Source organism: Pteropus vampyrus, unplaced genomic scaffold (genome assembly GCF_000151845.1).
Source record: "Pteropus vampyrus isolate Shadow unplaced genomic scaffold, Pvam_2.0 Scaffold20, whole genome shotgun sequence".
Taxonomy (NCBI): domain Eukaryota; kingdom Metazoa; phylum Chordata; class Mammalia; order Chiroptera; family Pteropodidae; genus Pteropus; species Pteropus vampyrus.
In genome coordinates this window covers 4988806-5011216 of record NW_011888801.1, presented here as the reverse complement: position 1 = coordinate 5011216, position 22411 = coordinate 4988806, and the positions used below count along the sequence as shown (strand labels likewise).

General features: G+C 46.2%; 1 protein-coding gene across 3 annotated transcripts in view; it reads left to right on the top strand.

Moving 5' to 3' along the window:
• Positions 1-6: 6 nt before the first annotated feature.
• DLG5 (discs large MAGUK scaffold protein 5) overlaps positions 7-22411 on the top strand; it is a 115606-nt gene continuing 93201 nt past the window's right edge. For all 3 annotated transcript variants that reach the window (XM_023527947.1, XM_011355317.2, XM_011355316.2), the window contains exon 1: positions 7-330. In XM_023527947.1, coding sequence (XP_023383715.1) covers positions 27-330 — 304 coding nt within the window. In that variant the 5' untranslated portion in view covers positions 7-26. The remainder of the gene's footprint in view (positions 331-22411) is intronic.

Below are 22411 nucleotides of genomic sequence, written 5' to 3'. Positions count from 1 at the left end.
CCGGCGGGGCGGGGCGGCCCGCCACCATGGAGCCCCAGCGCCGGGAGCTGCTCGCCCAGTGTCAGCAGAGCCTGGCCCAGGCCATGACGGAGGTGGAGGCCGTGCTCGGGTTGCTCGAGGCCGCGGGAGCGCTGAGCCCTGGCGAGCGGCGGCAGCTTGACGAGGAGGCGGGAGGCACCAAGGCGGAGCTGCTGCTCAAGCTGCTCCTGGCGAAGGAGCGGGACCACTTCCAGGACCTGCGGGCGGCGCTGGAGAAGACACAGCCTCACCTGCTGCCCATTCTCTACCTGAACGGCGTAGTCGGGCCGCCGCAGCCCGCCGAGGGCGCGGGTGAGTGTCGGACCCTCGCCCCGGCCTCTCGGACCTGCCTTCCACTTCTCTCTCCTGCTCTGCGAGGGGGAACTCGGGAGGGCCACTCCTCTACCTGGCGCTGGCCGCGGGGACAGCTTGCTTTCTTTTAGCTCGCCTGGGGAGGGGGCAATGCGCGGACCCCTGCTTCACACCTCCTCCTTCGGCCCCGCCGTCGCGGTGAACAATGCCGGGCACTGCAGGCCTTGACTCTCCCAGGTGCCACTGCAGCTGGGTCCTCCTGAGACCACCAGGTCCAACCAGGTCCAGCACCTGGGCGACATCAGGAGGATGACCGCCCGTCCCTTTTCCAAGGCTCTTTACCATACACCAGCCCTTTGAGAGCCCCTGATAACCTTTAATCAGTGGTACAGTCTAGAAGAATGGAACCTGGGCCAGGACCGGTACTCCTGAATTTTTGACCCTGCCACCTGGTTTCAGGACCACTGATGTCTTTTCACTTTCTGGTTCTCTTAGCTTCTACTGCCCATAGCTCAGTCTGTTTGCTCGCCCAGACTTGTGGTTGATTATGCACAATGCCTGCTAGGTTTCTTTGGAAACTGGGCCCGGAAAAGTTGGGGAAGTTGCATTGCACCATGGGAAAATCCTAGTAGTGGTTGCTGGGGCTCAGATCCCTCCCTGACCGTGCTGAGCTGTATGAGGAGGGAAGGCTGGTGGCTGGTTCCCTTGCGTGATGGGTGATGAATTTGTGAGTTTTTGTGCGTGGGGGTTAATTTTGGGAGTTTGTGACAAGTGTTGGGCTTGGACTGGCTCGGTTGGTGAGGGTGGAAAGCCAGCCTTTTAGACAAGGAAGCTCAAGGAAGAAGGCATAGCACTGAAGAAGAAAGAGAACCAGCATTTATTAGGCATCTACTGTTGTGGCAGGCACTCTGGGTTATCACATTTAATTATTACTATGCTGCGAGCCATTACTCTTTGCCAGAGAGGAAACTTGGGCTTTGAGTAGTTAAAATGCTCAAAGTATTGGGCACCAGGAGTTTTCAATTATGACCCACTGTTTTATTTAACACATTCAGAGCCAGGAGGCTGCAAGTGCCATCGTTTCTATGTCTTGCTTTTATTTTAAGAGTGAACTGAGCGGGTTGACAAACTGCCTTTAGCAACTTGTACACTGGAGGCTGATGAGACCCATTTATATGGCTGTTAAAAGCCTCACTTATTAAGGGAATGATTTTATAAGCTGTTGCTGGTAACAGCTCCTATGTATATTGGCCGACTCAACCTCACTTTTTATAGTGAAGGAAAATGACATACAGAGAATAAACTGCTGGCCACACAGCACATTATTTTATTGGTGGCCCTTTTGTCTCCATTTTGGGTTTCTGACTCCTAGCATTTACACCCCTCAAACCTGCATTCTGTCCCACCAATTATATCATCTCTGAGTTGCTGAGAAAAACCAGTCCTCTCCTGGAATGGTGCTTTTGAAGATACAAAGAAGGACTCTCAGATGTCGCCATGAGGATAAGAACAGAGGGAAATCTCATTGGAGTAATCTTTTTTCTTTTTAATTGTTTTTACCTTTTTGTCTATCCATTTTTCTATCTTTGAAGGATGAAGTTTATCAAAGAAACACAGAAGTTAGATTGCAGACTCAGGTTTTTGTTGGGATGTGTTTGAATCAGCGTTAGCTAGCTTTAATCTCTGAAACAGATGGATGAATTGTCATTAATTGGTCCTCCCCTTTTCCATGCTTGGTGGAGAAGATGGGGCCTCACAAGGCTGAAGTTCTAGGAGCTGGTCCCAAGCCCTGGGGAAGGGATAGAATAGAGTTTGGATATTATCCCCAAGGGCAGTGATTTCAGTCCCCTATTTTACCACAATGTAGAAGTCTGTAGCCTTGCAGAAGGTCATGAAATGCTCAGAAAAATAATTTTCAAGGGGAAGTTAAATTTATTTTAGCTAATATTTTAGAAAAAAATTAGGGTAGCATTTGGTATGGCAAGATGCCATCTAGAGCCTCTGGGGGAAAGAGGCGACGTGGTGTGCAAGTAAACAATAGAGCGTTGGGATCTTTGTAAAGGATGATTTACTGTTTAGTGGTTTTTCAACTTTTTCTTTTTTAGCCAGGGAGCCCTTCTTATGGCGCAAAGCTTAGTGCATAAAAGAGCTGCTCTGGTTGAAGGGATGGAAGCACCCCTCTCACCTCCGAGGAGCCAAAGTCAGGGAAACCCAGTACTGTGCCCTGCCTCCTTGCTCTCCCCAGCAGTTTCCACTCTGCACAGGTCCACAGCTCTGCTTCTAAGTAGGCCTTAGTGCAAGGTCCTTGTGGGATCCTGAAAAAGGAGCCAGCTGGCTTCTTAAGGTTTTATAGCATCAAGAGGAGGCCCCTTTGTTACCATCTCTACATTGGAGGTGCCACCGTTACCCAGTTATGGGCTTCCTGGGTGGATCTCACACATGTTTTGGTCCAAAGTGCCTATCCCTTGCCTGGCACTTGTGTGCTGTGGGAGTTTGCTGTGCTGCAGGCAAACGATGTCTGGCAGCCCCCCTACATGGGGCCTGGAACTGGGAGGAAGCTCGCCTAGGTGGAACCCAGGTGAGCATACTAAAGCCATCTGTTCTACTCATGCTCAGAGCCCCAGACATTTATAACCCACCATGTTTAGGCCTGGGGTATGAAGGTGACTAAGAAAAATACAGTGTTTTTTAAATTTTTTTTTTGGGGGGGGCGCTCCCATACCAGGATTGATAGTACCTTGCTGTTCAGCATTTTTTATCTTACTGCATGCTTTAATATCTCACTTAATTCTATGGCAGCACCAGTGAAATGAGTGGTGTCTTTCCTGTGTTATGCTGGGTTCTGTGTTCTCCTACGTGAGGTGTGAGAAAAGGCCAGAAATAGCAAGGCAGAAGGGAGCCAGAGTCGAGGTGAAGCGCAAGTGCTCCTGATTTCCGTGTTGGGAGTGCTTCTTCCTGTTACCTGATTATGCCCTCCCACTACAATTTCAGGCCATTTCCTGCATTGGGGAACTCTGTGGAATTATGTAGCCTTTCATTGTCCATATGCATGGATCTGTAAGGAAGAAGTGATCACTTCTGCCCCTGCTGGTGGTATTGATAGGAGAGAAACTTATTTTCCTCTGCGGGGCTCAGGTCTCTAGGGTTTTTTCCCTACAGTTGTACTAGAATCTTGTTTGTTCACTTGGAACATACGTAGTCCTTTGTTTTTACTTTTTGGTTCTCTGACTAGTTACTAACATCTGGGTTTTCTCACTTGAAGATCCTCGACTGCCTGCACCTGGAGTGAGGGCCCCTTCCTGGCCGTGAGCCTCAGTGACTTCGTCTGTGAGTTGGGGCAAAGGGTGCTACACTGCCTGCCTCAGCCACTGGGAGGGCAGAATGCTGTTGGGGAGAACTGAAGTGCCCAGTCCTGTGCTCGATCCAGGAGGGACCAGGGTGCAGACAGAGACAGGGGTGCATAGGATATAATTCCCGCCTGCAGCTTGCTGCCTAGTTGGGGAAATGGACACTCAGGAGAGTGACATTATGAGACAGATCAATTGAGTGATATAAATACAAGCAGATTTTTTCTTCCTTTTAAAACTCTGTATACAACATGCTTTCCCCAGATACTGTCATCCACCCCTGGGAGCTCTAATTACCATCTAAATGTGGAAGGGCTCCCCAAACCATTTCACCCCAGGCTTCTCTTATGGGGCAGAAGTGGCAGAGCTTGGCTATTGCCTGCTGGCCTTCTCTACTGTGTTCTCAGGGCTGAATGTTTCCTTCTCGTCCCCTCTGTTCCTCCTCTTTAGTTTCCTATCAAGCTGGTTGACTTAGCTTCACCAGAGTTAAGAGAATGGAGATAGCAGCATCTGCTGGAGAAGTTGAGGGAGGCTTTGTGGAGGGACTGGGGTTTGAGCTCGGCGTTGAAGGGGCACTTTGAACATGCAGAGGGAAAGGAAGAGGACTTTCTGGGCTGTAGACACAAGAGCAGAGGCCTAGCCATCAGAAGAGCTATGTGTTTTGAGACTGCAGAAATTAGATCAGCCTGAATCGAAGAGGGGATTGACTTTGGCTCTGGGTGGATGGGGATGCGAAGGGAATCTGGAGGACCTTGATGGCTAGGCTGAGTGAGGGGTTTGGACGTCTCTTGGAATTTAGGCATTGTACACCTGTCAGAAGTTAAAGCTGGAGGAATTTATTTTTAATGGAATAACCCTGCCAGGCTTTTCCAGCAGGACTAGTGCAGTTGGCTGCTGGTTGTCAGGTGTGGATTATTTATTCATTAGAGGTTACCTGGGCCTTTTGTTCTCTCTCTACTTCTGGTACCGGCCACCTTTTCTTCATCCACTCTACCTTAGAGGGTCATCAGAGACAGTGACAAGTAAAAACTCCAACCATTGTAGTATTTTTTTGTTTTTTTAAAATTGTGTTATTTGAGAGGAAGTGGTAGAGGAACTTGAGCATAATAGTTGAGAAGAGTTTTCTAAGAGAAATGCAGATTTTATTTATTTCTCTATGTATTAGTTCAGGGCACCTTATTGCATGTGACAGAAACTTAGTCTGCATTAGAGGCAGAAAAGAGAAATTTGTTACATAATATTCCAAAACCTTGGGACGTGTTGGGGCAACTGGCCTTTGGATAATTGATCCTGAATGCTGCAGTCTTTTCTCCTGGGTCTGGAATATATGGCTTCCATCTTCACAGCTCCTGACCAGAGAATATAGTGAGCTCTATCCAGTTCGCCCTGGCAGGAAACATCACATAGATTCTGATTGGCCTGAGTAGGATCATGTGTCCATGTGAGGCCCAGTCACTGTGGCCAGGGCTAGAAGACTAAGATTGGCCCAGCAATGCACCCAACCAGTAGGGCTGCGATTGGCATCCCCTACCAGTACCATATGAGTCTTTAGAGCGGAGAGAAGCAATTCTCCAAAGGAAGAAGAGAAGGAACGTTGTTGTGCAGGTAAAACAGCAGGTGAACGTCAGGGACATGTGGTTTCATCTTTGTGCGATGAGGCAGTTAACAGACAAGGTCTCTGCTAGAGTGGGGTGGTGGGGAGAGGTGGGCAGACTTCACCAGATTTTAGACATTGAGCAAGGCAGTTAACCTTTCTGAACATATCTCCTACTCTAAAAAATAAAACAGTAACTACTTCATTATGCTATTTGATAATTAGTGTAAGAAAAAAGGAGCATATGTTAGGGTGATGAGCAGTGCAGCATGGAACCAGCCTTAGAACCAGAAACCTGGGATATTTCTGAGGGTTATATGAGAGTTCCTTGTAAACTATGCTGAACAGATGTCAGGATTGCTTTTACTATGGCTGTGGATCACCAAGAGTAGAATGTAACCTTCATGAGCCAAATTGGCTGTTCTGTTTCTAATGCCTAGAGTAGAGCTGGTCCCAAGATAGGCATTCAGTAAATTTCTGCTGAGTGGAAAACTAGTCAGCTGTGTACAGAATGAGTGATGTGACCCTGTGTGAGTCCCAATCCTCTTAAGAAATACATGCAAATTTCCTAAGTGGTAACTTCGCAGTGACAGAAGGCTGTGGGAGTGCAAGAAGGCTAGAGTGAGTCCCAGATGCACACATGGATGTCACCGCCCACAGTATGTCTGTGATGGAAGCAGGTGGTGTGACATTGGTGTCTGAAGTTCTGAAGGTCACCCATCAGGTACTGGCTTTGTGGGGCTGGCTGCCAGGAGCCATATGGAGCTCCCACATTGCCTTTTGCAGGATTGGAGAGCCCTTCCCTTCTGCACTTAGAATTTGAATGTCAGCTTGGTGTCCTCAAAAGAGTCTTGGATGGGGATCTGCTCCTCACTGTGCAACATCTTGACATTGGATGAGCATCTTTACCTGGGGCTTAGTTTTTTTCTCCAGTACAACAGTAAAACTAGAAGTTTAGCAGTGACCGAGAACTTGCTCAGTCCTAGGGGATTCTCAGCACTTTCAAGGTGGCTTTAGGTCCAAGGAGGTTTGGTGATAGGGTTGGACTAGATTTTTGAGGCTTCTTTGAGCTATGTATCATGTTTACTGTTTTCTCATTGAGTGTTAGGGTTGAGTGATTTTTGATTTTCTGGCTTTCTATTTCCTGAAAAACTAAGCAGCAGAGGAGAAATCTTTTGTCTTAGTTTTTTTATTCTACCTCATTTCAACCACCTGTATATTCTGCAGGCCAATGCGAGGGTGTTCTTTAGTAATTTCCTGTAACCATGGGAAGATGTGAGCCACAGAAATAGTGGATATAGAGCAAGAGGGCTGAGCAGCCTATCAGTCTATGCAATAGGGATACTAAACATGTTTAGCAGAGAAGAATTTTAAGTGGGATTGAATTGGGAGATATTGCATCTTTTTTCACCTTTTACCTGGGGCAGATTGCGTATCTCTGAATTATGTATCTGTATTGATCTTTTTGAGACAGAGCTCCATGAAAGTGCTGAAGAAACCATTTAAACTAAACAGATGTTTGGCATGTTCAGTGAGCCATCCACCTCTAAACCCTTGGTGGATAATTGCGAGGTGACTGTTAACCTTGATGTTCATTTCACACTAAGGCTCATAACACATTTGCTTTGAGGGGTTTTTTATTTTTTTTGGTGTGGTAAAATATCCATAGCATAATATTTACTATTTGAACCATTTATTTAAATTGCGGCAAAATATATATAACATGAAATTATTTTAATAATTTTTAAGTATACAGTTCAGTGGTATTAAATACATTAGCATTGCTGCGTAACCATCACCACCATCCATCTCCAGAACTCTTTCATCTTTCAAAACTAAAACTCTATACACATTAAAGAACAACTCCTCATGCCTCCCTTCCTCCAACCCCTGGCAACCACTCTTCTATTTTCTCTTTCTACGAATTTGACTAGATACTTCATGTGAGTGGAATCATACATCATTTGTCTTTTTGTGACTGACATTTCACTTAGCACAGTGTCCTTAAGGTTCATTCATATTGTAGCATGTGACAGAATTTCCTTCCTTTTTAAGGCTGAATAATATTTCATTAGGCATATATACCACATTTTGCTTATCCGTTCATCCATCAATGGATGCTTGGGTTCTTTCCACCTCTTAGCTATTGTGAGTAATGCTGCTATGAACATTAGTATACAAATATCTCTGCTTTCAGTTTTTTTAGGTATATGTCCACAAATATTCCTGCTCTCAGTTCTTTTGGGGATATGTCTAGCAGTGGAATTATGGGTCATGAGGCAATTTAATATTTAATTTTTTGAGGAACCTCCATACTGTTTCTTCTGAGCTTTAGTTAAGGAAATCCATACTGTCCACAGCACCTTGACCTGGGGATGAGTGGCCTGGCTGGATTCCTAGTTCCAACATTTTCTTTCCTTTTTCTTCTAAAAATTGTGTATTCCCTCTTCCTGCCCTCCCCACCTATTTTGGAAAGTCTCAGGACAGTTCCTTTGGACTTTAAAGGAAGATTTAGTTTCAGTAGTCATCTGTAACGCTTTTGAAAAGGCCAGAAGTTACTAACCATAGAATGCTAGCAGCATTCATATCTGGCAGCCAAGGGATGTTCACACATTTCCTTTGTGTTTCCAGTTCTTATATCTCCATCCCCAAAGGCCTTGAAGTATGTTAGTTATTTCTGCTTTTTTGGCACTTCCTCCTTATCCCATGCTGGTTTGGTTTGGTTTTTCAGTCTTGAATCCAGGGTAACTGGCTATCAAGATTTTCTTTCAAAAGGCTTAGATCAGCATTTCCCAAGGAAACATCTAAACACTGGTCTGGTGGGCTGTCAGTGGTGTTATTGATAAAAGGGTTCTGTGGTCAAATGCATTTGACCAGTGCTGGTTTGAGCGGGTCACACGGGCTCTTCTACTGGGAGCCTCTTGAGAGCACTAGTAAGCCAGTGTGCTTTGGGACTTCACTGGCGTGGATTCACTATGCAGCGTTTCCTGAACTGATTTGACCACAAAATCTTTTTTCATTGAGCATTTTGCGACATTAGTGTTTTGAGAAATGCACTTTTGGGAAACTTCAGCATTGGGGCTCGGAAATGCAACATCAGCATATACTGTTTTTTGAATTTTCCCTCAGCTTTCTTCACTTGAGGAGCCCACACCTAAAACTTTCCCATTCTTTGAGACTTCGATTCCAGCTAAAGTGGGCACATGTGATCCTGGGGCCAGTAGTTTTTTGGGATGTGTTGATGATTTAAATGTACAGTAGATTTTGGGGCCAGTAGATTTTTTGGTTGTATGATCTTGCATAAGGTGTGTGACCTCCCTGGGCCTCAAGTTTCCCCTGACTGGCTTGGCAGGAATGAAGTCTGCTTTCATGATGGTTCTTTGAGATAGTTAAACCTCTTGTGGTCTTCTCTAGGCCTGGAGTTTGGTCCATAGGCAGGGTTTCCAGGGGCCCCTAGGAAAGAGTCACCTGTCCTGGTAGTTTGGTGACTGTAGGGTCTGGGATTGGTTAACTGTTGGACAAGTCTTTCCTGAGCCTCAGGGAGGTGCTGGGCTGGGAAGCAGGAAGATGGTCTCTGCCCTGAGAGTGTTGCTATTTCTTAGAAGATGAGTGACACAGATCATTGGTGGGATTGGAGCAAGGGAGTGAGGCCACAAGACTAGAGACAGCTGAGTGTCATGAACCCGGTCTTGGGGACCTCCAAAGACAAGCATTTAATTCTTGACTCTTTCATCTTAAGGTGTGTGACTTCAGCAAGTTGCTTCACTCTCTCTGGGCTCTCTCTTTCCTTATCTGTAAAAGGGCTAATAGTATTCTCTTAGGGCTTTGGTGAGGATTAAGGTGATCAATGTGAGGTGAGGGCAGGCTGCTGCTGCCACCACCACTGCTGTTGGGGGTGGCCTGCCCTTGAGTGGAGAGCTCCCTCAATCCCTGTCTGTCCTTGGAATCAGGAGGTGTCATGGGCACAGGCCATGCTTGGAGTTAGACGCCCACGGGAGAGTTTAGAGTGTGCATGGACCAGGAGGTCTCACACTCTTGGGGCTGCTCAGAACACACTTTTACCATGCTTTGGTTCTGGAGGCCATTGCCATGAATTCAGCTCTAAAAGGACCTTGGGACCTTGATAATTTTGAAGGCAAGGAGACTTAGAGGCTCAAGTCTCTTCAGAAGGACATCGGCAGATGATGAGAGTCACTTCTCTTTGATACCAGAAAGTGGAACATGGGCTGACTGGTGGAAGATACTGGAAGGTAGAATTGAGCTGAACTTAAGCAAAGACCTTTCTTTCTTCCTTCCTTCTTTCCTTAGTATAAAATTTTCAAATATTTGCAGAGAAGGAGAGGATAGTATAACATACTCAGCTCTTCCAACAATTTTCTTTTCTGTAGTATTTTAAAACAAATCCCAGACAGCATATCACGTTCCCCCATAAATACGTAAGGAAGTGTCTCTAACAGATAAGGCCTTAAAGAAAGGTGGCTAGGAGACCATTTTTACAACCAACAGTATTAATAGTAACTTCTTAATGTCATCTCATACCCAGTCGATACTCAGTTTTGCTTGTTTTAGAAATGTCTTTTTGTAGATGGTTTGTTCAAATCAGGATTTTAATAAGGTCCACATGTTGCATGTAGTTGATGTTGCCCTCTGAGCCTCTTTTTATCCCTAATGGCCCCCCTTCCCTGGGTCTTTGGTTTAAGGAAAAACTTGTTTTAGTGGCCGTGCCATCCAGCTATGGAGTGGACTGACTGACTGTCTTAGGTGGTGACCTTCCTTTCCTGACAGTTCACATAGACACTGGGTGAGCACAGGGTGATTACTCAGAGAATGGGCTGTGGAGCCTGACTGTAAGCCCCTTCAGCCTCAGGTTTTTTTAATAGTATTGTTGCAAACAATTAAATGACACGTGAAGTATAAATATCCTTTATGATTTAATTTTTTTTTTTTTTTTTTGCAATGAGACCCTTTTCATTAACTGGAATTTTACAGGAAAGCTAGATGTGTAAAATAGACAAAGAGGTGCTGTACTGATCTGGTGTGGAGGCCTGGGTCTTGTCCCTTTTCCCTACAGCCTCCCTGAGGCACCTCCACAGGGTTTCCCAGGGTTCTCCAGGGTTCCACAGAACATAGTTTTAAAACCACTGGCTTGAATGTTTTTGTTTTACAATGCTTGCCATGCTGAGAGAGAGAAGAGCTTCCTCAAAAACCTTACCTTCCTTTGCCTGAGCTGAGCTGCGTTAGTGAGTCACAGGTGGACACAGAGGCTGCCATTGATAGCAGCTGTTTCTATGAGATACTCTTGTCTTTGTCTGCTTCCTCTGTTTACTTTTGCAGGTTTCCTTTCAAGATGAACCATGCTCTCAAAAATGACAAATGACCACAATGTGGCTAAAAAAAAAAAAAAAAACAACATACTCTCCACTTCCCAAGACAGTGATATGGGAAGGAACAGAGTAAATCCCCATCACATTGTCCATTGCAGTAGAAAGTGGTTACTTTTTTGGAAAAATTATTGTTTTTTACAAATATGGTCACTAGCTGGGACCTATACCTACATTGCATAAGAGAACTATGACACTGATATATAAATAAGCCCCTGCCAACATGCATCTTGCAGGTGGGGTTGGTAGAGCTGTTCGTGTGGGAAGCAACGCCGTCAGAGATAATCACCTGCGGCTCAGTGCTGCTGCCTTGTCGGCTGTCTCAAGCCAGGGTGTGTTTTCTCTGCCCACAGTGTTTTTCCAGGTGTGGCATGTCTCTTCAGGAGGCTCTCAGGCCTCTTTTTGTGTCAGCCTCAGATTACTTGTCTGAATGGTACACGTCTGACTCCTTAAGCTGGCCTGGGACCCCAAACAAACCGCATACATCATTTGACCATTGCGAATCTGCTGTCCAAAAGTAGTGAATCTATCTTACCAATAGTGAGTGATGTGATAACAAAAGAAATGAGAAGAAACTGGATTTTTATGTTTTGATGTAAGAAGCCATACTTTAAAAAAATTTACTGACCTTTTCAATACTCATGAAAACCTCTGTTCTTCTTACTTAGAGTAACCTTTTTTTCTTCTCATCTGGCTAGAACTTTCATTTCCTGTTTATGTTTCTTAAGCAGCTTAAGATTGTTGAGTATCACGGCTGGAAAGGATCTTAGAGACCATTTTGCCCAAACTGCCTATTTTACAAATGAGAAACAGCAGTTCAGAGACACAAAGGGACTCCACTGGGGTCTCATAGCTTGCCACTGGCAGAGCTGGATACAGGATCCGGGTTTCTTCCCAAGCTGAGGCTCCTTGCATGGCATCACTACCGGCCCCAGGCTGGGCGGGGAGTCTCTGGAGCCTTGGCTGGTTTTTCCTGATCTGGGCCTGGCTTTGCAGGCACCAGCCTTTCCAGTGAGGGTGAGCAAGTAGCAAGGCATTGCAGTTCATGGAGTTGTGCTATAGCTTTTCATTCCTGACCGTTGAAAAAACTCTTTTCTTAGTCCATATAATTGGTATTTACGTTCTACAGATTGGCAAATTAGGCCAAGAGATGTTCGTCACCTTGCTCAGGGCTGCCAGCTGCTGAGAGACTGGGCAAGTTTTAGAGTCCTTATAAAGACTGCATTTGTTCTGTGCTCCAGGCCAGGTTGCGAATGTCGCCATTGAGATGTCTATGTCCTGAGCCTTGGACACCCTACCCCTTCTCGTCACAGCATTCATTCATTCAGCAGATGTGTTCTGAGAACCTGTCATACGAGGGAAACTTTGGATACAGACGTAGGATGTGACATCCGAATTTAGTGCTGAGTCAGATAATGGGTCTCATGTTGGCAGGAGTTACCTCCTTGCTTCATTCTTTTTGTGACACAGCAAAAAAACTTCCAGGGCTGCCTGCCGTGGCTTCTTATTGCTTAGTCACAGGACAGAGTTCAAGCAGGAAAATGACGCCATTGAGCCTCTTGTCCCAGAGCAAAAAGCCTTAAATAAAGATAAGAGGATAAAGGCCCCAGGACACTGAATTGGGGCCCACTCCCATAGCCAGCCTTAGTGAGAACTGGATTCAGGAAGAAGCAAGAAAGTAAACAGTACCCAAATGTGCTGATTCTGGGTCCTTTTCCTGACCAGGGGGAGGGAGGAGCTAAACCCAAAGCAGCTTAGATAGGGGCTCTGTGTGGGAATATGTATGCCTGTCTATTCTAATCATTTCTGATAGGAAATGGCAGACCACCTTATAAATCCTGTCATATTTTCTTTCCCATTTTGTGATCTCAGGGAGAGGGAACAAAATAGTATCCAGCTGTCCTTGCTTTCTTTGGGAATTTGTGGAATTTCATGTAAGCTTGTTCTGCCTTCCACCTCCCTCATATTAAGGTTTGTCGTGAAAACTCAGAACTGGTAACAGTTGCTTCTTGCACGCAGTCACACAGCCTTTAGGGTGGAGCCCAGACAGATTCGGACCCAGGTTTTAGCTGTCCACCCATCCATCCTTTATCCAGCATATACCTGTTCAGTGGCTCTGCTAAATGTTGAGTATGTAGAGATGAGAAAGACATTAGTATACCCTCTGACCAACACCGTAGACTCATACCAAATCACCCTGACTTTGATTTGTTCTTTTAGCTGGAACATGTATCCTGTTGTTCATCAAAGCTTTTCAGTTTTGGTTGCTCTATGTATTCTTTCTATTCTGCCAGAAAGTAATCAGCGTAGCTTTTTGAATTCCTCCTCCTTACCTTCCATTTTGTGGTTTATAGCAAATGGCAAATGTTTTTGTTTGAAGAAATCTGTAAGATTCTCAGAAAGGTGAAAAGAAAATGGTTCTTGCCCCCCAGGAGTTTGTTATCTCATTGAAAAGCCCAAACCTGAAGGATCAGGTATCTAGCAGTATAGATCACATAGAGCAGATGAGGTCGCCCAAAGGAGAGTGTCCAGTGAGCTGGGTGCAGGCACACACCTGGCAGGCCAGATGGGTCCTGGAGAGGGGCAAGGAGGAAGGCAGCCCTGGCAAAGGTAGTGCACAGAGCAGGGGAGGAGACTTGGAGAGAATCTAGTCTCTGAAGAGTGTGTCTTTATGGGATTCTGGGCTTCTGCTTAGGGCAAGCATTCAGCAGGCACTAGGAAAATGAGGCCAGGCTAACCAGTCCCTGGAAGGCACAGGGCAGGCCTGGCTGCTTCCTCCAGTGATTCTCCCTGTGATTGAGTCTCTGTGAGGCTGCTTGAGCCTGGGGCTGGAGAGAGGAATGGCAGAGTTGACATGGAGTAAGTGGGTGGTCTATGGGATGTGGGGGAGGGTGCTGCAGCCAGAAGAGGGTGGGGTGAGGGGAGTATAGGCCAACTGGCCTTTGCAGAATCCCCAGAGGTGTCTGATTGGCTTTCTATGAGTTGTTAGCCCTAGGATACTCTCCTTTGGGCAGCCTCAACTGTTTTTTGTGATCTGTACTGCTAGACACCTGATCCCTGAGGTTTGGGCTTTTCAATGAGATAATAAACTCCCGTGGAGCAAGAACCGTCTTCTTTTCACCCTTCTAAGAATCTTACAGATTTGCAAACAAACACTTGCCATTTGCTATAAACCACAAAATGGAAGGTAAGGAGTAGGAATTCAAAAAGCTACGCTGAATACTTTCTGGCAAAATAGGTTTGGAAAGCCATCTTTTTCCTAAGTTTTAAGTCTGAGAATTACAGCTGAGCTGTTTAGAAACCAGAGTCCATGAGTCCTCTGGGGAGCTGGAGACCAGTTCCCATCTGCTGGCCTCTGTGGATGAGAAGGGAGTGGTTGAGGTGTAAGGTGGCTGACAGGGATTGAGTGCGTCTAGTTGTGTCTGCATGGCCACCTCACATAGTTTATCTAAGCCTTATCCTTCTCTCTCTGATGGGGTCCATAACACCACTTTCTTCTCAGAGCTAGTGTGGAAGTAAGTGGGTAGTATAGAGAAATGATCTTGTGCATATAGAGGGTAGATGTTTCTGTTGCACAGGATGCTTTGTTATTTTTGTATTTATTTTCTCATTTGATCTCATCAGCAACATTTTGAGGGTCCTTATTCTACCTTACAAATGAGAGAACAGGTGGGGGAGGCCAGGTCAGTGGGGGAGGCCAGGTCACTAGGGAGTCAGTTTAGTAGAGTGGTTAAGAGCCTGTATTTAAGCCAAATATCAGATTCAAATCTTCAGTCTGCTACTTACTGTGACCCTGGCCCAGTTACTTTCCATCTCTGTGCTTCAGATGAAGATAATAATAGGACCTTGTACTATAAGGATTAAAGGAGCTACTATCTAAAGGGTTAGAGCAGTACCTGGCACACAGTAGGCACTATGTAAGCATAAGCTGTTATTTGTACTGTTATTAGTGTCCCAGTCCCATGGCTGTTGAAGTGCCATCTTATACTGTGACTTCCAGGGTGAATCGGTTGGTTCGTTCCATCTCTCTGTCCCACACTCAGGGTGCGGGTCTGCAAATCAGTGCTGGTCTACAAGCCATTGGTTCCGGGTATGTGATGAAGTTAGCACAGAGATTGAGAGTAAGTGTTTAGCAACCTTTAGAGAAATTTGACCTTGCTGGGGCTCATTGAACAGGTATAGACTGCTTCAGGTGCTGTCAGATCACATGGGAGTCACATGTGGTATGAACTATGTGTAATAGTCATCGGGTAGTAGGATCGTGTGATTGCAAATAAAAGAGCAGAGTGGCATGAGAGGTCTGCTCTGTTGCCCTCCACCCTGAAAAGTTGGCTTCCTTGGGAGGAGCCTCTGCCTACCGGAGCAGGTGGGACTCATGGCATTTTGCAAGCCAGTGTGTGATGTTCGTGTTCGAGCAGTATGTGACAACTCAAGGCAGTGAGGTCTCCTGACGGAGATTTTTATTAATGAGCGATTGTTTTCGTTTAGCTCCACTGACGCTTATTGTGGCAAATGCCTTTCTTGCTGTCCTCCTAGCAGGCGTGGTTCTGGCAGATTTGGTAAGACTCCGCAATGAACTCTATCCCTTTCCACCTCTTGGGCTGGCAAAAACTTGAAAGCTGGATGATGTCAGTGAACAGCGGGGTGTGGGGATTCAGGAATTCACCTCTGCTGGTACAGCTGTGCTAGAGCCTCTGGCAGGGCTCCTGCAAAGCCCTGATCTGCGTGAGATCCTGACCCTCTCTCTCCCCAGGCACTTATGCAGGTCCCTGATAGGACAGGTGTCTGGAGGTTCACTGCAGTACCTGCGTGGTAGCGTCTATACCTGGGAGAGCTGATGGGTGTAATGGTACACATGGGCCGGCAGGCCTCCACAGCGTTTCCAAGTGACAGATGAGACACACACATGGCAGTGGCATGGATCTTAAAGCCAGAGCTCAGTGAAAAAGTAAATAGTAGAATGAGATGGGTAGTGCTATGCTGGTATGTAAATTAATACAAAATGATACCCATTTTGCAAGAACACTAAGAAAAAGATTAACACAAAAGAATGGTCACCTATGGGCTTGAGGGAAGAGAGTGGGAAGGGAAATGGGAATAAAAGGAAATAAATAGAGCATGAGAGGAAGGAAAGAAACTTCGCTTTTCTGCCTTGCTTCTGTTTTTGAGGGTAGGCCTCTTACCTCTTGGTTGCACTTGATCCCTCAGCTTCTAGAGGCGTGGCATCTGTGTGTCTGGACTGAGCTGGTAACCTCAAGCAGGTTGTTCACCAGAAATAAAGGCCTCAGTAAAGTTACTGGCCAATGAAATGACCGGTGAGGGTGGGGCAAACTGTTCATGGAACAGTGGACTAAGTAGGAACCAAGGTGTTTTCAGTAATCATCTAGGTGACTGTGGGGAGGAAGACGTGAACAACACTTGATTTAAACATGGCATTGTGAATATGTGTCAGCCATGCTTGCAGACCCCACATTCTCATCCTGGCCATAGTGGGAAAGTATGGGTGGTCATCCTTTAAATCAGTTAATTTAAAAAAAAACTGCTCCGTTCCATGTGTTTATTGAGCTTATGATGCCATGTACTGCAAACTGTATTTCAGAGACAGATTTTAATTTCAGGAAGGTAGAATTCCTGTTCAGGATAGGTAATAACGTTTTCATTGTCAGAAACTACTGCTCTAGGGAAGGAAATGAGCTGCTGATTGCTGAAAGTATTCAGGTAGAACTTCAGACGTGGCAGGGAAGGGGTTTTTCTATCGTGTCCATGGCTGAGATACTTGCTATCTGCAGTCCTTCCTGTTCTGACTGAACTGGGCTTCAAATTTTAGGTCTGATGCTGGTAAATAAAACAAAAACGTTACTTGGTTTTAAAAATATTGTATAATTAGCCATGTTGACGGTAGAGAATTTAGAAAAGTTGGATAATCAAAAAGAAAATAAGTTCCAGAGGTAATCCTACTAACTGGAGATAATTACTGTACATTTAAAAAAAAAGAATAAAAAAGGAATTATTTTTAGTGAGTGCACAGTATTTCCCTAGCAAGATGTATGTCACCAGTTCCTCTTTATGGAGATTTAGAAATTTCCCATTTTTTTCAGTATAAATCATGCCAGGGCCAACATCCTATGCATAGATCTCTGTGCACCTCTTTATTTCCTCAGGATAAATTCCTGGAAGTGGGTGCTTTTGGGTCAAAGGGTGTGGACGTTTTGAAGGCTGTTGATTACAAATTGCCAGGTTGATGGCTTTGATCCCAAGTCACTCCTAGGTTTCTCCAGGTGTGGGGTTTTAGACTGGATTCTTCAGAATCACCTGAGAAGCTTCTGAAAAATGATGACTCCTGGGCCCCACTCTGGGTCTCCCAAAACAGCTTGGAGGTGGGCTGGTCTCAGCAGCTGTAATTCTCACCAGCACCTGGGAGATCTTCCACTCAGTGCAGTGCATTTCCTCATTGTCCGAGCCTGTCCAGGGAAGGGACACAGAGAAGCATGTCTGTCTGTCTCCTCTGACGAAGAACTATGGTGTTCATGTGGGTCAGGGAGGCAGAGTGAGAAGAGCACAGTTCAGGGACCTGCCTCTGGGCCCCGTTTTCCTTATCTGTAAAGTGGGAGTCTCAGAGTAGTTGTGATGAACCAAAAGTTCTCTCTCTCTCTATGAGTATGTACGTGATTGTTTCTTACTGATGTCACAAGGTGACAGGGAATCTTACTGGGCTGGGCCAGATCTGGGAGGGGAGTGCTGGGAAAGTGGGTCAGCAGAGAGAGCTCATCTTTCCGCCTCTTCCCCAAGGGGACCTGGAGCTGATAAACTGTTGGAGCAGGGTGCTGTTGACCGAGGTCCCCTCCAGGCCCTGGCGTCTTTCTGTCCAGGTCAGCAGAGAGGAGCTGCTTCTGCTCTTGGATTGCCACTTCCTGTGTCCAGGAGTGAGAGTACCAGAAGACCTGGGCCTGAGCCCTGTGTGCCTCCTCCCGAGTGCTGGGAGGGACTGAAGAAGGCCTAGAGTTCCCTCCCCAGCAGTGTGGCTCCCAGAAGTCACTGATGGCCGCCTTCACCATGTGGATGTGCTACTTCCTAGCACTGGAATTGATAGTGCTGATGGGGTTGCTCACACCCACCCAGCCAAGGATGAACTATTTGCTAGGTGTAACCTCCAAGAGGCTACTCTAGATGGGTTGTTTACCAGTTGTCCCTGCAAAGGTCAAGTCCACCTCTGACTGTGCTTTGTTTCCTGGCCTGCAAATCTAGAAGGGACATTGTTCATTCACTTATTCAAGCAAACATACTGAGCTGCGGTGGTGACAAGATGAATGATCTACATTAGGGAGCAAGACAGCAACGTGACTGGCTTGGGGACTGGTAACTTGTACACTAATGTGGGTAGAAACAAGACGCCTTTGAAGTACACCCAAGGGATTGATTCTGTCTTGTGGAAAGGAGAGTCGTTGGGCTGAGTGTTCGTCTCATGAAGAAGATAACTTTTTGAGAGCAGGGCTTTGAGGGTTGAGTAGAAGTCATCTTGGGTAGGTGCATTCCAGGTGTAGGGAGAGAAGCCCGAGGAAGAGCAGTGAGGCAAGAAGGAACCAGTCTTGCAGGGTGACCATGACCATGGACACTGTGGCGACTACATGGTGGCCTGCTCAGGGAAGGGCTGGAGGAGACAGGCTGGAGAGAGAGGCAGGGGGACTGGGCCATGAACCTGACCTCCAGATCTGCCGCTTATATTCCTGAGCTGTGTGGCTTAGGCAAGGTGCTTAATATTTCGGAGCCTTGGCTTCTTGTGAGATGCAGTAATAAGACCAATCTTAGAGGGAGTTATTAAATGGTGTAATACATATATAGTATGTAGCTGAGAACTTGGCACAAAATCAAGTGCTCAATAAATGTTTTGTTTTCTTTTTCTTTTAGTGCTGAGACTTCTTGACTTTGTCCTAATAAGTCAAAAGGAGCCATGGGAGCTTTTGGAGCATGAGATTAATAAGATCATATCTATTTGCTTGGTTGTTTGTGTGTTTTTTAGTGTTTGGTTGTCTGGCGGAGGTTATACTTGGGGTCTAGAGTGGTGAGGCCAAGACCAGGAGGGGTGAGAAGACCCCTGTCATGGTCTCCTGCTTCCTTCCTTGTCTGCCAGCTCCAGTGGGCTGCTGGGATGGCTCGCCCAAGCTTTGGGCAGAGGTTTTTGGGGGAGAGGCTGGAGTTTGAACTATGTCCCCAGTAAGCCAGCTACACCTAAGGAAGGCTGCAGAACTGGACACTTGCTGAGCGCAAATCTGGTTGTAAGAAAGTGGAGTCAGTGTCAGGAGAGCAGCAGGAGGCTGAGCTGGAGCCTTTGGCAGCAGACCGTGATTACAGTGGTATGGGATGATGGTAGACATTTATGACTACTCGTGGCTTGTGCCAGGGAACTTAACATGGACATCTCTTGGATTGTCCCAGAAATCGAAAGATAAGGGGTTATTGTCCCCATTTACAGGTGAGGGAACTGAAGCAGAAAGAGAGGAAGTTACTTGCCCATAGTCCCAAGCTAATGAGTCAGGATTTCACCCTTGGTGTTTGGAATCCAAAGAGCATACCCACTGAGCTGTGTTGGAAAATCGAGCAGCCTTTGGGGCCGCTAGGTTTGGACTTTTGACTGCTAGTTCCTGCTGGCAGATTTCAGTTGCCCACAAGGAAGAGCATTGTGCATGGAGAACTGCTTAGTAATGGCACTGCTGCCTTTGGAGGCGGTGTGCTCCCAAGCCTGCGGAGGCCTGGATGACTCCCTGTGAGGGGTGCTTCGAGAGTGGAAAGAAAGCGAATAGACAGGTTACATGCCACCTGTCCTGGCCAGCCTGGAGACTTTCTGATCAGAGCCCTCTCTTCCCTCACATGCTCCGGGAGTGAGTTTTGACCTGGGATCTGAGGTTGGGGTGGGATATGTATATTTGCAGAGGCAGGCAGAGACCCCCTTGCATAGGGGTGGGAATAAGCCCACCGTGTCTCAGAGAACATTGCTGTTGTATTCTGAAGGACTGTAGGGACCTCAGAAATAAACCCTGCAGTTGGGCACATAACTCCAGGCTGGTCCATGATTTGTTACAGTGCGTAGAGGGTTGGGGGGCTGGGGTAGTACCACTTTGTTTCCTTGTGAGTCAGTCAAGATACCCTTGTCTGCTGAGCCTGCCCAGGTCCACAGAATTCCTTTTGTCCAGAATCACAGGCAGCCTGCCACAGACAATTGACAACAGCTATTCGTGAGCTGTAAACCTCTTTGCCACATCTGGGTAGAAGCAAAATCCTAGCATTGCTGCCTCATCCTGACACGATGCCAGCCTTCTCAGTGACCTTGAGCCAGTGTCTTCCCTTCTCAGGTCTTTGCATCTGCCACTTGGTGACCCCACATAGAACAGCAGCTTCCTCCACTTCCTTACCGACTGCCTCGCTCTCCCAGGCATGCACAGGCCTGTTAGGACCCAGGCCCTGGAGGGACAGGGGCCCGCGCTTCCTCTGGAACATGGACAAGCCCTTACCTGAAGGGAGAGACCCAGGGCCCAGCCTCGTGACTCGTGTGCCCTCAGGAGCTGCTCCTGTGCTACTGCCAGATGGTGTCATCCTGGGGTTGGATTAAAAGATAACTCTTTTGGCAGGAGAAGCAGTCGTTTCTTGGTTTTAATAACCAGGCCCATGGCAGGCTCCGTGATGGCTCTCTCAGCCCCTGCTCCTTGGTGTCTCTGTCTCCTCACTCACCTCCAGTTCTTTCCCTCCAGCTGCCAGAGCAGCCCTCCTCAGGGGGTGCCTCTACATCTGTCTCCCTCATGTTATGGGACCACCCTCCCCTCTACGGACAACTTAATAATCCTGATAAGCAATTTAGCAGGATTCTCTTTCTCTTTTCTCCTTCTAAGAGAAAAAGTCCCCAGATGAATTGCAATGCAAGTGTGGTGGGGCAAGGTATGAGGAAACTGAGTCCAGGCCTTTGGGGAGGTCAGATGGAGGTGGGGAAGCCCAGGGCCACCTGGGCCTAAGCATGGGGGCTGGCTGTGAGCCATGTCTCTTAGTCACTGGTAGAGGAGGCTGTTCTGGTGCCTTGAGGAGCCTCGAGTCTTGGGGGGAAGGTGCTTCTTTGAAGCTGGCGTGGTCATGAGTAGTCTTGGGTGGTCCCATGCTCCTGGACCCTGAATAGGCACTCGCAACGACTTTCGAGGGTCTTGGGAGCTCCAGAGGGCTGTACTGTCTGTGGGTGGTGGAGATAGAAGGAAACTCCCCACCATCATCAGGTGACCCACAGGCAAGGGGATGAGAATATTTTGGTAGAATATTTTCAAACTTTTTCGCCATGTCTTCTGTCTTTGCAAAGGCCCTCATTTTGGGATACACACACTTTTTTTTTTTTTTTTTAATTCATTCTACCACTAAGAAATGGTACAGCAGCCTTTTTTTCTTTATGAATTATTCTGTATTGGCCTAAACATCACTTTATTAAGAGAAAAACATTTTCTCAGGGTATTTTCTTTCTTGGGTAGATAAACCATGGCTGGACAGATGTGGCATTACTTACCTACCTATATACCTATATTTAAATCCACAGTTAAATTACAACAATTTAAAGAATTATCTAGGCAGTGGGATTATGAGCCATTTTATTTTTCTTAAAAATTTTCCGTCTTAAAAAAATTTTTAATGGTACAATTTTTTCCTCTAATGTTTTGTAAATTTTTAGATCCATAGAAAAGTTGAAAGAATAGTACAATAAACATTTATATAGTCTCCACTTAGACTCACCAAAGGGTAGTAGCCTGCCCCTTTTTGCTTTTTCATTCAGTCACTCTCTCTATATATTCACATACAATTTTTTCTCCTGATTCATTTAGAAAAAAGTGGTCATCAGGTCACTTCACCCCTAAACAGTGAAGCGTATATCACCTGTGAATCAGGACGTGTTCCTATTTAACACACCTCCATTATCACACCCAAAGAATTAAATGCTGATACAATAACATCTACCATGCAGTTCATTTCAAGTCTCCCTAATTGTCCTAAACATGCCTTTTATTTATTTTTAAAAAACCTAGGCTCTAATAAACATGTTGTATTTGGTTGTTATGCTAATGTTATTTTAAAAACTTGGATTATAAACCTGATTATTAGTGACTGACATATCTTTGTTAGAACCCATCGTTATAATGTAGACATGTATAGACATGCTACTGATAAATTTCCCCTAGGAAATCTTAGAATTCTTGAAACTTAGGAGGGGCCTGGGAGATCTGTTCTTTTCTCTTAACAGAACCTGTGGCCTGAGCAGTGGAGAGACCTTTTTAGCATTCCAGCGTTGGGGTCTGCATGTGTGTTCTGAATTTCTTCAGTTTATGAAACCTGACACCTCCAAGTCTGGACATTTTAAACTGTTCTGCTAAATTCTTTTAAGGACCCAGGGCTCAAATGTACCGTTGCTTAGAGTGTTAGAGGTCATTTGACATAAAACAGAAAAACCAGTGGCATCTTTTACAAAGCTCAAAACCTCCTCTTCCCCTCCCCCTTTTTAGCGTGGGGTCACTGGCCTGCATAGCTCTGGACCCTCAGAAGGGCTGATGGTTGCTGTGGGGCCACTGAGGACCAAAGCCCAGCCAGGGAGGAGGGAAATCCCAGAGAGGAAGGAGGAGGGATGTTAGCAGTGGATGGGAGGTGGAGGAGAGAGAGCAGAGAGGGAGATTCCGTGGTGCTAGTGCAGTTTTGCTCTGTGGAACCACGCTGGTCATTTGGCCTTAGGGTCAGTTAGCTGA